Raw genomic sequence first — 15210 nt, forward strand, 5'->3', positions numbered from 1 at the left:
GCAGCAGGTGTCTCACCAGGCTTGGGTGAAATACTGCCTTTTTCAGTCATAGAATTCCAGAATGGACAGGTTGGAAGGGACATTAAAGCCCATTCCATTCCACCCCTGCTATGTGCAGGGACACCTTCCACCATCCCACCCTGCTCCAAGCCCTGTCCAGCCTGGCCTTGGGCACTTCCAGGGATCCAGAGGCAGCCACAACTTCTCCAGGCATCCTGCTTTTTCAGTTGTAGAGTCCTGGAATGGTTTGGGTTGGATTTTAAAACCTATCCAGTTCTACAGCCCTGCCACGGGCAGGGACACCTTCCACCACCCCCGGCTGCTCAGTGCTGCTGTGCAAACCTGACAGCCAAGACCTGACATTTTGGGCACACAGATGGGCAGCATGAGCCTCCCAGCACAAGCAACACACAGGAAGAGCATTAGGAGGAGAAAATGATGTGCAAAGAGCTTTGTCAATTTAACTCTCCTATTTTCAATTGAACTCTCAAATATTCAACACTTCATAGCAGCGGGTCTTGTCTGTGCCCTCACTTCCAAAAGCAAAGAGCTGCTTATGCAGTGTCCCTGGCCTGAACAAACCACAGTGGTGTTGAACAGTCTGTCCATGAGGAGTCACACAAATTGACTTGTTGGGTGCTCGGCTGGACTAAGCCATGCACTGAAATCTCCTGGGATTAGGCAGAGCACAGGATCCAAACTGTCCAGTGATAAATAATCAGCTCTTTCCTCCTTCAAGCTGCCCGTTGCTCTGCCAGCAGCCAGAGATACTCATGGAGGGAGGGGAGATGCAGCAAAACTCCTCCCTAAGGCTTTCAGTAAGGTCCCTTCACTGACCATGTCAGTCACATCCCTGCTCCCAAAACCTAAGGGACAGTGATCCCCAAAGCCATGCCAGGGCCTGGCAGCCCCCACAACCTCATCACAGCAGCCCCAGCTCCCTGGCAAGGCAGCTCCTGCATTTCTTCACCCAGCCCAGGGGGTGATGACACCTTCTCACAGGGGATTCCCAGGCACAGTTAATCCATGTCTTTAAAGCACCTGTGGACTCTTCCTGCAAGTTCGAGTCTCAATGCCAAATAAAACCAACCTCATTCCTGCCCTGGAATTTTCCAACCTTTCCCTTTCCTGGTGTTACTTTCCTTATCATAAAGATATTAATAAATATCTTTTTCCACTGATTTTGCAGGTGTTTTTATTTCTTTTACCAGCACTGTTGCATTTTTTTCTAATCTTTCAGAGCACTTAATATCTGTATAGTCCTTGGGATTTTTCACATTACTTAATTCTTTGCCTTTGTTTGGGGGAGGGGGGGTGGTAAAGACAAAAGGAAAATTGACAGAGGTGAGGAAAGATGCTCTGCTGACTCCACGAGACACAAGAGATGCCTCACTCATCTCGGGGGTCAGATGTCCACGATGGTTTGATCAGATGTCAGCTTGCATTTATACCCTGGCCTCTGCTGAAGGTTGAATTACATTTCACATTTGACTCACTTCTGGGGTCAAATGTCCCTCCTATTTGATGGAACAAGAGGAATTATTTTCCCCAAGCAGGTTGTGCTGGCGTGAGCTGTCAGTGCTCTCATTATGTTTTAGGCTCCTTTATTTCTGCATTTTGTCCTCAGCTGAGTCCAACCCCTCTGGGATGACAAGAGCTGCAGCCATGGCACAAAAGCCACCCCAATAAGGAAGATGAGGGGAAGGAAGAGGGCATCTGGATTCCATATGTTTTGAAAGGTGTTTTGTGGGAGTTTTATGCAGGTTTTGTTGTGGGGTTTTGTTTCTTCTTCCCCTCAAGCAGGCAGCTTGGCAGGGAATAATGAAGGAGAGGTAGGAGGACCCTGGTCTCGGCTTTACCACACCTTAGCCATGAGAAACTGCAGAAACCCAGACAAGTTGGGGTTGGAAGGGACCTTAAACCTCATCTTATCCCACCTCCTGCATGGGCAGTGACACCTTCCACTGTCCCAGGCTGCTCCAAGCCCTGTCCAGCCTGGCCTTGGACATTTCCAGGGTCCCAGGGGCAGCCAGAGCTTCTCTGGGCACCCTGTGCCAGGGCCTCAGCACCCTCCCAGGGAACAATTTCTTCCTAACATCCCACCTAACCCCATCCTTTGGCAGAGAGAAGCCATTCCCTGTGTCCTGTCCCTCCATCCCCTGGCCCAAGTCCCTCTCCAGCTCTTGGAGCCCCTTTAGGCTCTGGAAGGGGCTCTGAGATCTCCCTGGAGCTTCTCCCCTGGGCTGAACAGAGCTTCCTTAGGATCAAAAACCAGACAAGGAGCTGAGACAAAGCTGCTGTCAGGCAGCTGCAGGATCATGATGGAGAAAAAGCCCAACCCACAGGCTCATCTATTGCAGTGTGGTGGTTCCAGTCCCGAAGTCTGTAAAATTTCCCTTTGCCCTGAGGGAACCCAAGGGTTATTGGATGTCCCACATGGGCTGTAAAGGTATCTGATAGTTCAGCAGCCTCTGAGGTGAGATTGTGAACCCCCCTCCTGCTGTTTAATGTACTTCTTCGGGTTACAACAGGTTTAGCAAACAATAAAAAACCATCTGGAACCGCCATTTAAATAACAGTTGTGCCATTAGTGCTGAAGTCATGGCTGGGGCTGTAAAACCAGCAAACAAGTGCTGATGTGCAGGTAAATAAAGGGAGGTGAAGCCCTAAGGAGGGTGAGGAGGAAGCTGCTCCTCATCCTCCTTGGCCAAAGCTCATGCTGGGTGTGAACCCAGATCTCTGCAGGGCATGGACTGGGATCCTCACCTTTCCTCCCAGTTCCACTCCTGCCACCCCAGAGGAGGTCACTGCAGCCTCCCCTAGCCCCAGGTGCCCTCCTGCACCCCCAGCTGCCCTCTGCTACCCCACACCAGCACAGGGAGGGGACTGGGCATGCAGAACAAGGCAAACTTCCCCATTTATTTCCCATGTTACTCTCTATAGTGCTTTTGCTGCTGCACAAAGAGCAGCATAGCCTCTGTGCACGAAGCCACCCCTGCAGTGAGGGGTTCCTGCCCTCCTCTGCTGAGGGAAAGAAAGGACCTTCCTCCCTCTCCATCCTTGGCTGCTACTCCAAAAGAGGAAATAAAGGTCAGCAGGCAAACAGGGAGAAAATGAAGGGTAAACTCCTGTTGCTCAGGTTACAGAGATCTAAGCTGGTTTGGCTGACCCTTCTCCAGGATTGAACTCAGGACATGAATCCTCTACCACATGGAAATCCCTCCTTTCCTTTGGGAGCCAACCCTCCTCCTTGAGGTGCAGGAAACCATTCCCAGCCCCACAGCACCCTTCTGACTTCCCTCTCATGCCCACCCTTGAGGGAAACGGGATGAGATAGGTGCTAAGAAGGAAACTCAAATGGTTTATGCTGGCCATGGCTCTGCCCAAATCCAGCCTGGTCCTGCAGGCACATCATGGCCAGGGCCTCTGGCTGGTCCCTGAGCCAGCCCTGCCAGCCCTTTCCAGTGAAATCCTTGTCCCCGGGGAGTTTTTAAAGGCAAAGTATCTACAACAGTGCCCCGTGATCACCCCAACATGTGGCTGTGCACAGCCTGGATGGGGCACTTAGGGACACTCCATCCTTTCCCATATCTCCTCACCCTCTGGCAATTCCTGGCTCTAATGACCAACCCTGTGCTGTTGTTGGCTGAACACATATTTGTCTCTGCTGAATCTCTCAGCAGCACAGAGTTTGCCGTTCCCTCCCCAGGAATCCCCTGAGATTCCTTCTCAGGCAAGAACAGCCTCTCCCCACACCACGGTGGGGACAGCTCCCTGTGCCACCTGCCAGAGCAGGAGCAACTCTCCTGAGCAATGAGCCACTGCACTGCCCTGCTCCAAGGAGGCAAACCACAGGGTTTGCATGGGATTTCATCCCATTCCCAGTGTAATATGGATGGAGTTTAACCCCTGCTGCTGTTGGAGCACTGTGTATGACTCACAAGCCTTGCAATCCACAGTGATGTCCCAAACCCCAGGGACACTCTGTGGGGCTGTGTCTGTGCTCGACAAAACAGACCAACACAACCAAAAATGGGATGCTGGGATGTGTCAGCAAGGAATTGCCACCTTCCCTCCTGAGGCTGAATGAGATGAAATGCTTAATGCTGAGGGTGCAGCACCTCCAACCATGCCAGGCCACCCCTGAGGGTGACCAGCTCTCATCTCCAGGTCAGGGGGACAGAAAAGCATGTGCTGAAGTCCTCCTGTCCCAGCAGGACCTAAATATGGGCTTAACTTTAGATCCACAGAACTGGGTTGGAAGATAACCTTGAGGACCATGTTCCAACAAATATAAAGGTTTAGGGCCCACTCCATGTTTTTTCCATGTGTATCCAAGCCCAGAGAAGGCTCAGACACCTGCAAGACATGCACACTTCTATTCTGGTCCCCCACACATGGGTTTCTAGCTCCAAAACAAAACCCCTTTGATTCTTTTTTCTCCCCTGTTAATCTATTTAGCTACAGGAAATACTCCACATGAGGGGAGGAGACACCTCAGCTGCACACAATACTTGGAAACTTCACAGCAACCAGAAACACCAAATGCACCTTCATTTTGAGTGGGGGATGCTGAGGCAAAGCTTTTCAGGAGAGCCAGGCTCCAGTGCCAGGCAGCAGCACCAGGATGGAATTGCATCCCAATCCCTCCCCCAAGTGCATCCCCTGCTCCTCGGCAGCAGCAGGGCTCTGACCTCCTCCATGGACACTCCTGATGTCCCAGGAGGGCAGATTCACAGAGAGCTCTGAGACTTTGTGCTTTAGTCCCCTAAAAGTCTCAGCCCAGCAAAACAACACTTACCTGATTGGCTGATAGAAACTCCTGGGCGTTGTCGTTCATCCCCATGTACATGTTCTCCCCATCAAACTAGAAAGGCAAAAGAAAGAGTTAATGAAATGCCATCTGCACACCACGCTCCTGTGCATCCCAAATGCCTGCCTGGCTCTTCACATCAAGAGCCAGAACTCCCAGAGGAAAACCCTGAGCTGCTGTTTGAACACTTTGGAGCCTGTATGAGCACACCTCCAGCCCAGTTATTGCCATGGGATGTGCTAACATAGCATAGATGTGGGATTTTTTCAGTGAAATAAGGAATGAACCACTCCAAATAAATCAGTTAAATGTGTGAACCCACACATGCACCCTGCAGCAAAGATCACCCAAAAGAAGCTGTTGCTAAAATTCCATCAATTAGATAGACATCAATCTGATGTAAAAAATGAACTTCCATCAATGCAAATGTCCAGACTTGGGCACGTCCCATTCCATCCTTTTACAGACCTCTACAGAACCCTCAACAGCAAAGCAAAGCTCCTGCAGCAATGCAGAATCACCCTGGAACATTCAGGAGAATTCTGTGATGCCTTAGGAAGGCTGACCTGAAACAGAGACTGGACAGAGCTAGAGAATAAGGCACATATTTATTGAAAGACCTTTAAGGATATACCTTGGGTAAGACAAGAGCCTGACCAGGGCTACACCCAAAGTGGACCCCAAATGGTCACAAAGTGGCTGATGGGTCATGAGGTCTCACACTTTTATAAGGTTTGGTCCATTTGCATATTGGGATTTAATTGTCCAATTCCAGCTCCAGGCTGTGAGGTCCCATCCTTCTTGTTCCTCCCTTCAGCCCACCCTTGTTTGTGCTGTTGGGGTGAAAGTTGTCCTTGGTGTGCAGCAGGACACGGATTTTTTTTGTGTCCCTGCTCTGTGCAGAGCTGAGTGACACTGACTGTGAGCTCAGAACTGCCCCTGGGCAGCACAGAACCTGGAATACAGGAAAGCTCAAACTCAAGGCATCATTTGTGCAAAGCCTGACACATCCATCCCCTCGTCTGCTGTCCTCCTGCCCGCTGTGCCAGGACCCTGCCCCACAGCTGGTCTGGCAGCCCCAGCACAGCCCATCCTCCTGTGTCCCCACAGCTCCAGCACAAGCCAATTCCCAGCTGCCATTCCACTTATCAGGCCACACAACCCCCGTGGAGAGCTACAACTCCTCTCACTAATTAACTACAACGGGAGCTTTTCCCTCACTCTGATTCCACAGGAAGGAAAAAAAGCCCTCCAGGATTGTCTCCGGCTCGAAGTACGGCTGGGGCAGGTCTCAAGGCTGAGTTCACAAATTAATTATGGCAATAAAAACGGGTTATGCCATAAAACACTCCCCAGACGAGGCTGGAGGTACCAGCTGTGAGTGACACCTTGCACTTAACAAGGGGAAGAGCCAACCCCGCTGCCCTCTGCAGCAGGATGATGAATTGGAGATGGCTCACCCCGCGCCTGTTCTCTCGCTCTCTGATGGGAGGCTGACTCCAGTTATGCCTTAACAGAAATTGGCCATATTAAGAGCAATAAAAGCGAAATCTAAATAAAACCAGGTGAAGGTTTTCAGCCTAGACAATTAATTACGCTTCCATTTCTCCAAGTGCTAAAGGATCAGCTATTAAAGTCAGCAGAGTTAGTGAAGCCAAGTGGGGGTAACAGGGCTCTGCTTGGCCTCAGACCCACTCTAATTGCCAAACTGTCCTCTGGCACAGCAAACCAATTAAAAGCTGCAAAACTGGAGCCGGTATGGTGGCACTCATTAAGCCATACCGGCAGCAGGGTGGCAGAGGATTCCTGTGCAGCTGCTGGAGCCTGTGAGATCCATGGGTGAGGCAGGGGCTGGGGGATGCAATGAGCCCTGGGACAAACCCCTTCCCCAGGAGGCAGCTGGGGGCATCCACTTTAACCTGGATTTCCCTCCTGCTGTCAGATGATCCCTGGCACAGCCAGCTCCTGGCAGCACATCCCAGCTGGAGCTTCCAGGAACCCAGACCCAGCCAGGTGTACAGCCTAAATTCCCTCTGACAAGCCCAGCAGACACATCTGGACTGGCAGCAGAGGTGCCAGGGGCTGGTGCAGAATCACAGAACCTCTAGGGTTGGGAAAGCCCTCTAGGATCACTGAGTCCAGCATGCTCCCAGTACTGCCAAGGCCACCAGTTAATGATGTCCCCAAGTGCCACATCACCTCTCATTAACCCCTTAAGCGATGGTGACTTCACCACTGCCCTAGGACACCTGTTCCAGTGAAGAATTTTTCCCTAATATCCAATCTAAACCTGCCCTGGTGCACATGAGGCTGATTCCTCTCATTCTGCCCTGTGTTACCCACGGGAAGACGCCGACCCACACCTGGCACCACCGTTTTCTTCCAGGAAAAAAAATAATTTTGAAAGTTACATTCAGCAAACCAAAAGTATCCTTCCAGTGGGTAGGCCCAGAGCAGGAGAAACCCTCCCCTTTCTCCACATCCTTCTCTTTGTCAGAATGTATTTTTTTTACGGCTTTCTACTGTTCCTCTACCTCCATTCCACAATTCCTTCTGCCCTTGATGCCTTCATAACAACTGTAATGAATCCTTCCTTCAGAATTACTGTTTCTCTGATTGCCAGGCTGAGCAGCGAGCCTGAAAATCAAGACTCAAAATGCAATGGAAACTTTGGAATTTCCCCACTGCTGATTGGATTTTTTTCCCTCTCCTCCAGGCTATGAAGGTGCAAACAAATTTATTAGAAATTCTCCCATCAGGATATTTTTTCAATTAGATGTTTGCCAGTTATGCAGCAGCCAGGTAGAGCAGATAAATAATGTTCTCTCCCTCTTCTCATTATTGTTTTGCTACAGAATGCACTTCAAAACAATCAACCCCATCATTCTGGGTAGATTTATGGTAGAAACAGAAATTTTAATATTTCCCTTTGGTTCGAAATGCCTCCTCCCCTTTTTTCTTCATTCTAGCTCCTGTTCCAGACCCTGATATAGCCATTCATCACTCTCCCTAGCCCAAAATTACTCTCCTTACCAACCTGCACTGAATGATGTGGCAGGGATCATTTTCAAGTCCTAATTCAAAAGGAACATCCTCTTGTGCAGTTGTGTTAATTACCCTTTTGCTCGGTTGCAATTACTTAATTTTATTATTCTTTGGTTAATAGGAGCAGCATATTAAACAAATCAGTGGCTGATTCTCTCCTGCCTGAAATGAGTACAAAGCCAAGGAGGGAAGGGAAAAGAGGGACAGAAAAAGGGAAGGGGAAGAAAAACGGGGAAGCAAAAGGGAAAGGGTGAGAGAGAAGGGAAAGTGCCCCAAATTCCACCAATTCTGGCAATAAAGTCAAATGAACACCACCAAACTTGGTCTGCAGGTGACAAGAACTCCAAGGCCAGGCAAGATTCCATCTTGTGCCACAGGAGGTGGCTTTGCCTGGCACTGATGGATGAGGACAGGGATGCTGCCAACCTCATCCAGAGAGGGGGTTCCAAGGACATCAGGGTGATGGAGACCAAGCCACAACTGCACCCCTCAATGGGACAACCTGCCGAGCATTTTGGGTCCAAGCAAAAGATAAAAGTGTGAGAAAACACCCTCTGAAATTCAGTTTTTCACAGAGAGTTTTATTAAAAATATAATTCTTTTACTGCAGCTCTTCCAGGGAAGCTGCAGCTGGCACTGCTCTATCAGCCCACAAACAGAGCTCAATTCAGATGTTGTTGTACAAAGCACTTTTTAAATTTTACTGCTTTTCTAGACTCACTTGGGTTTGTTATTTTTGTTCCACAGCATTATTTTCAAACCTGTAAACGTGCCCAGAGGTCACACGGGTCTCATGATAGCCAGATGAATATGAAAAAGAAAAACAAATGCAGGCAGAAGGCTGGGAGAGACCCCAAAGTGCAGCAGCTGTGGGATCTCCAGCTCTGTGCAAACAGGGAGAACAAATGTTTGCTAACTGGGAAGGGCCCAGTGGAAAGAAACACAACCTCCTGCCAAGATTCCAAGAAGGTGTTACTTTTTCCTGGATGGCACTGCCAGCTTGTACAATTTTATTATGAATCTCATCACATCCTTTATATTTTGTAGAGCCACAGACTGAGATGGAAACTTTAGTTGTGTAAGAAACTGGGTTTGGGTTGGAAGGGACCTTAAAGATAATCCAGTTCAACTCCCCTGAAATGGGCAGGGACACCTTCCACTGGACCAGAATATATGGGCAAAATTCAGACCAGTAAAACCTTCTGTGATACCTGCAAGATCTCAAAAGCCTTCCAAACTTTTTATTTCAATTTATTTTATATGTGGTGGGTTTGGATTGTTTTTAGTATGGGTTTTAGCTTTTGGTTTTGGTGGGGGATTTTTTGTTTGGTTGGTTGCTTTTTTCTGGGGTGGGGCGGTTGTTGGTGGGTTGGGTTTTTTTTTTTTTTTTTTTTTTTTTTTTGTTTTTTTGTAGGAGTCTTACCTAAATTTTGACACTCATTTTTGGCAATACTAGACCAGAACACCTTAACTGCAAGTCCACTGAGGTTCTAGAGTTGAAAATGTGGCCTGTTAATACAAATCCAGCAGGAGTTAAGAGAGTTAAGCCATCACCATCATGGTGTTACTAAATCACCAGGTAAGAACAAATTGTGTGCCTCCAGTGGTTCCTACTGCTCAGAGCTATAAAAACTTGCCTCCTCCCTGTACCAGGACACAGGAGATGGGTTCCCTCCCATGACAACCCCATTCCCAAACTGGCTGCACTGAGGATGCCACTTTTCAGGGGAGATTCTTGGAATGTATCTGGGTTTGTTTCCCAGCAAGCTAAACCTCAACTACCACCAGCACCAAGAGAGAGTGACCCAAAGTAATGCCATGCAAGGAATGCCTTTAGGTTTTTAGTGAGTAAAAGTTAGGACCCAAGAAAACTTGTGTAACACAGTTAATCCATATTTAAAAATAAATAAAATAAAATAAAATAAAATAAAATAAAATAAAATAAAATTGCAGCCCATGTGCTGCTGAGCTTCCCTCAGCTGCTTCAAAGAGTTCCATTCCCACCATGGGAAAACATAACTCCTCTTTAGAAAGTGTTCCAGAATTAGTTTTATCCACAATTAATTTTTATCGGTATTATTTTTGTGGCACATTCTGGGTTCCATTCCCACCATGGGAAAACATAACTCTTCTTTAGAAAGTGTTCCAGAATTAGTTTTATCCACAATTAATTTTTATCGGTATTATTTTTGTGGCACATTCTGCTGTAACTGCACTTTGGCCATGGTGCTTCCAAGCCCTGCATCCCCACGGTGCTGCTCCTGCACACCAGGCACAGCCCTCTGAGGTACCCACACCCAAAGATGCTGATGCTGGTTTAAGGATCCTCTGTACACATCTCTGGGGTGTGAAATCCTCACCTCAGCCCTGTCAGTGCTGCTGCCTGAGCTGCCACTGTGAATTCCTGCAGGAGTCATTTAGCATCCCACCTCTTCAGGGAATACACGGCTGAGGTTAGCCTAATCTCTTTAACTGCACTTGCCCCATTAAGGTCTTTACACAACCTCTGGCCCGCAGTGATCCACTTAGCATTATTTATTTGTGTGCTGAAATGCTCGGGTAGCCCTGGGCTGATCCTGGCGGGCAGGGTCAGGAGTTCAGCAGGGAGATTTACAGCCTGCCCACTGGAGTGCCCTGCCAGGGAGCCCCGGCACATCCATCCGTTTGGGGACAAATGGCATTAACGGGGAGCACGACCCCACAGCAGGTGTCAGAGGCACAACACGAATGTGGCAGCCACCGGGGCTTTGAGGGGCTGGGTTTTTTACAAACAGCCAATATCCTCACACGTTATCCCGGGGGAAATTCAGCTCGACAGAGTTGAAGTCTCGAGGCTTAAAGCTTTGCACTAAAAAGCGGCTTGTTTGGTTGATTGGTTTGTTTTAAGAAGAGTTTACAAGTAGGATAAAAAACCTGGTAGGAGTTTTCTCTCCAACACACCAGGAGGAGGAAACCTGCAGAGCTGGTGGGGCCAAGGTGTGGCAGAGGCTGTCAAGAAACGACAGCCAGATGGGAAAGAAAGGAATGACCTCCACCAGCCTGGACACTGATGGGGTGAGTATTCAGAAATTCCTAAACAGGAGCATCTCCCTTGGAAAAACCCGTCTGAGAAGCTCTCACACTGGCATGGCCACAAGGAAAACATAAAACCAACCAAGGGAATCCTAAGGAACCCCCACTGCCAAGTGACATTCACCCACCTGCTCTAAAACAAGGTGAGGGAACTTTGGGACCCTCGTGACAAAGACCTGGAGAGGCTGGAGAGTGTCCAGGGAAGGGAACGGAGCTGGGGAAGGGACTGGAGCACCAGGAGAGGCTCAGGGGAAGGGGGCTGGAGAATTCCTGAGGGAGCTGGTAAGGGGCTGAGCCTGGAGAAAATGGAGATCAGGAGGAATTTCTGGCTCTGCTCAACTCCCTGACAGGAGGGGACAGCCAGAGGAGTCGGGCTCTGCTCCCAGGGAACAGGGACAGGAGGAGAGGGAATGGCCCCAGGCTGGGCCAGGGGAGGTTTAGATTGGAGATTGGACCAAGTTTCCTCCCTGAGAGGCTTGTCCAGCTCTGGCACAGCTGCACAGGGCAGTGGTGGAGCGTCCACCCCTGGAGGGACATGTGGATGTGACACTTGGGGACATGGGTTAGAGGTGGCCTTGGCAGTGCTGGGTCAGTGGTGGGGCCCAACAGCCCCTGAGGTCTTTCCCAGCCTCACTGACCCATTGATTTTAAATGTCTGACCTTCTGTCTCTGCCCCCAAACACACAGCAGTGGGAGGAGGAAGGTTCCACACCAGCAGGTCCAGCTCCCTCCGTGTGAGCCCATCACACTCCGACACAACCCACAGAGGCCCAGAGGGAGCCAAGATGAGGCTCACAGCCCACTTAGGGCTTGCTGAAGGGTCAGCAAGCCCTAGGAAAGATGAACTGATCTCTCTGGCTGAGCTTCTCATAAGGTTCCTCAAAAACCAGCTCTAAACCCCAAAACCCAACATGACATGGGACCCAGGGGAAGGTTCTCCTGCTCACAGCGAGACACTCAGTTGGTTTTAGCAAGCAGAAGATCATGGTCCATGATCCATCTGCACTAAAATCTATCCAGCTCATCATATAACTGATCTGGAAGGGTTCAGTTTATTAATGAGACAGAAATTATTCAGGCCAGCTGAAACTAAAAGCGACTTTGAATAGCTTTGCATTAAGACTCTCACTGCACTAAGTGGCACTGAGGAAATGGAAGATTAAATTTAATGTCAATAAATGCAAAGTAATGCACTGAAGAAAAGCAATCCCAATGACAGACATGACAATGGGCCTTAAAATAGATGTAGCTCTCCAGAAGAGAAATTTTTCTGGAGAGTTCACTTCCAAGCTTTTTTCAGTCCTCAGCAGCTGCCAAAACCACAAAAACACACTCAGGTTTTGGAAGCAATCAGGAAAAGTGCAAAGAGGGAAAGATCAAGTATTATTTTGCCATCTGTATTGTTAGAAGGAGAGAGAGCAACTGCAAGGAGGGTCCAAGGTGTGGAATGTGGATGAAGAAAAAAGGGTGATGAAGGGACAGAAGGGTGTTAGATGGACTCAACAAAGATGTTTGTGAAAAAATGAAATGAGAGTGGGGTTCTAACAGCCTAAAGCCAAGGAGACAGACACTGAGATTATCAGCAAGTGAAATTAAACTCTTCCAGAGAAGTTCTTCATACTGGACCCCAAAACAAAACCTCTTGCTGCAGGATGCTGTGGCTTAGAGGGATCCAGAGCAGCAACAGGGCAAATGAGAGATGAGTAATAAACCCTGACCTGTGGGCTCCTGGGAGCTCTGTGGGTAGACATAACCTCATTTTTAGTCATGTGGGTGATCAGATATCGTTGAGGGACCTCCATCCCTGGAGATACTCAGAGCTCAGCTGCACAAGCCCGTGTGGGTGGCCCAGCTTTGCCTGGGGGGCTCAGGACACACAGATGCCCCTCAGGTCTGGCAATATTTGATGTTTGGGGGTTTCTGTGACATGTGCTCGTGTGATACTCACACAGACCTCCACACCAAAAGCCTCTCCAGCCTCCCCTTTTATTCTCCTGAAATGCCAGCACTATCCGAGCGACAGCATTCATTTATCTAAGAGACTGGCTGGCTTTCTGTCAACGCTGAACACAAAATTATTGTTATTACATTATTTGGGGGGGAATGAGGCCTTAAACTCATTTACCTGGATCTTTCAGAGCCTGCAAAGGAGTTCAAGCTCTTCACATACACACACAAAAACCCCTTCCACTGAAAGCTACAGGGAGCAGCAGAATTTAGTCTTAAGAATGACATGGAAATAGATTAATTTTTTTTCCCATTTCATATTCTAATTACAATTCTTCTCCCCCTACTATTTTCTGTTCTCATTACAGTCTTAAAATTGCTCTGCAAATTCTGTACCTTATTCTGCTCTTCCTACCATCTTTGTCATGGAAATGAGAAACAGAATGTATAAGCATGAAAATATTGCAGAGATCAAAATTCTGCTTAACCCTTTCTTGTGAGGCTCCAAGAAGAAGTGAAAGCAGCACAGAGCAGCTCATCATCCATCCATCCATCCATCCATCCATCCATCCATCCATCCATCCATCCATCCATCCATCCATCCATCCTCCTCTTGCCCTCCCAGCTGCACTGAGGAGAAGGATGCTCAGAGAAAGGGTGATTAATTTAAAGGCCAAAGTCACCCACGGTTACACCTCGCGGTGCACGGAGGAGGGGTTGGGGTTTCAGCTGAGCAGGTTTTGCTCCTGAGGGCAGATGTTGATCTAATACATTTTGACTGTGTTCAGATGATTGTGTTTAGCTCTTAGCCTGGTGTAATAACGCTGCTGGGGAGAGCTGCTGCACTGAGCTGCCCTGCTGCACGGAGCGCTCAGCACTTTACCGTGGCACCGAGAGCTCCCCAGAGCTGCAGCCAAAACCCAAACCCTTTCTGATTTCTCTCCGAGTCTGGGCATGGGTACAGAAATCAGGCTGCTGGGAGGTGAGCAGCACCCACTGCTCCCCCCCAGGACCTCCCCAGCCCATTGCTGACCAGCTCAATGCTGTTTTATTTTGCAGCGCTGCTGCTGCAGGGCTCAGGCACGTACATCACTTCCTTCTAGAAACCAAACAACGAGCACATCCAGAGCTGTTTGTCACAGGTGCTCGAGGAGTTTATCTGCAAAAAAATATAAATACCAGGCTCTTGCTGAGCTGGTCTTTCACCCAGCAGCAGCTGAGTGAGCAGGAGAGCTGAGGGAAGCTGGTGAGAGGAAGGAGGAGGGCACAGGGATGCAGCACCATGCTGGTACTGGCCTGGTGTGTGTTAAATAAATACAATAAGTGCTAATGAGCAATAACTGCACTGCCTGCTCCTCCAGCAACACTTGTAATTCACAGCAAGCTGAGAGAGGCAGAAAACATGCAAAGATCTGAAAGAAGCCACGGAGACCCTGTGCTAGAGCAGTGCCAGCGTCAGAGGCACTGAGAAACATTGTTTTCTGCAAGATCAAACCTCGGGGCTGAGATAAAAATAGAGCTGATACCTGTGTGCCTGGCTCTCCGCTCTGGGAGTCTTTTATGGAGGTGCTGATCTCCACAGCAGAACAGCAGCCAGAGGAACCCCACTGGAGAGGGGCTCCACGTGGCACTGGGATAGCCAAGGAGCCAAGGGAGCAGCTGGGAATGAAGAAACCTTAAGCAGGGGAGATTTCCCACCCTGTAACTGGTGCCCTCTGCCCAGGGAGTGTGCAGCACGGGCAGTGATGCTCAGCACACACCTGAGATGAGTTCCTGGATGGAATCAAAGCAGTTCCTTGGGGCAGCTGCCAGCACCAGCAGAGGCTGGGTGACGCTGGGTTTGATGTACACGGAGCAGGAATGGGTTTGGAAATCTCTATTTGCCTTTTCTCCATGGCACAGCGAGGAAATAACGAAGTGAGGAACAGAAGAGAGGAGGGGATGCCTCAAAGCAGGGCACTTTTTGAACCATGTATTTTGCTTCCAATGCCAATGCCTCGCTGGCAGCTGCACAGGTCAACAGCCTGGATCCCAAATACCTCCTTAACCCACTCCAGTAATTCCTAAAATCACATGTGCTACTCTAGTTGATATTCAAAAGAAAAATAGTAGCTTTAATTCACCCCATAATCTCTGCTCTGTCAGCACAGATTAAATATTAGAAGGAAATTCTTTACTCAGAGGGTGAACAGGCCCTGGCACAGGGTGCCCAGAGCAGCTGTGGCTGCCCCTGGATCCCTGGAAGTGTCCAAGGCCAGGCTGGAGCAACCTGGGATAGTGGAGGGATTCCATGGCAGGGAATGGAACAAGATGAGCTTTAAGGTCCTTTCCAA

At 49.0% G+C, this 15210-nt stretch overlaps 1 protein-coding gene across 1 annotated transcript in view; it reads right to left on the reverse strand.

Annotated features, from left to right (window-relative positions):
* Nucleotides 1–15210, reverse strand: part of TOX2 (TOX high mobility group box family member 2) — a 149361-nt gene that overhangs the window by 83400 nt on the left and 50751 nt on the right. The window contains exon 2 of the mRNA XM_066330565.1: nt 4802–4867. Coding sequence (XP_066186662.1) covers nt 4802–4867 — 66 coding nt within the window. The remainder of the gene's footprint in view (nt 1–4801; nt 4868–15210) is intronic.

Source organism: Sylvia atricapilla, chromosome 16, assembly GCF_009819655.1.
Source record: "Sylvia atricapilla isolate bSylAtr1 chromosome 16, bSylAtr1.pri, whole genome shotgun sequence".
Lineage (NCBI taxonomy): Eukaryota > Metazoa > Chordata > Aves > Passeriformes > Sylviidae > Sylvia > Sylvia atricapilla.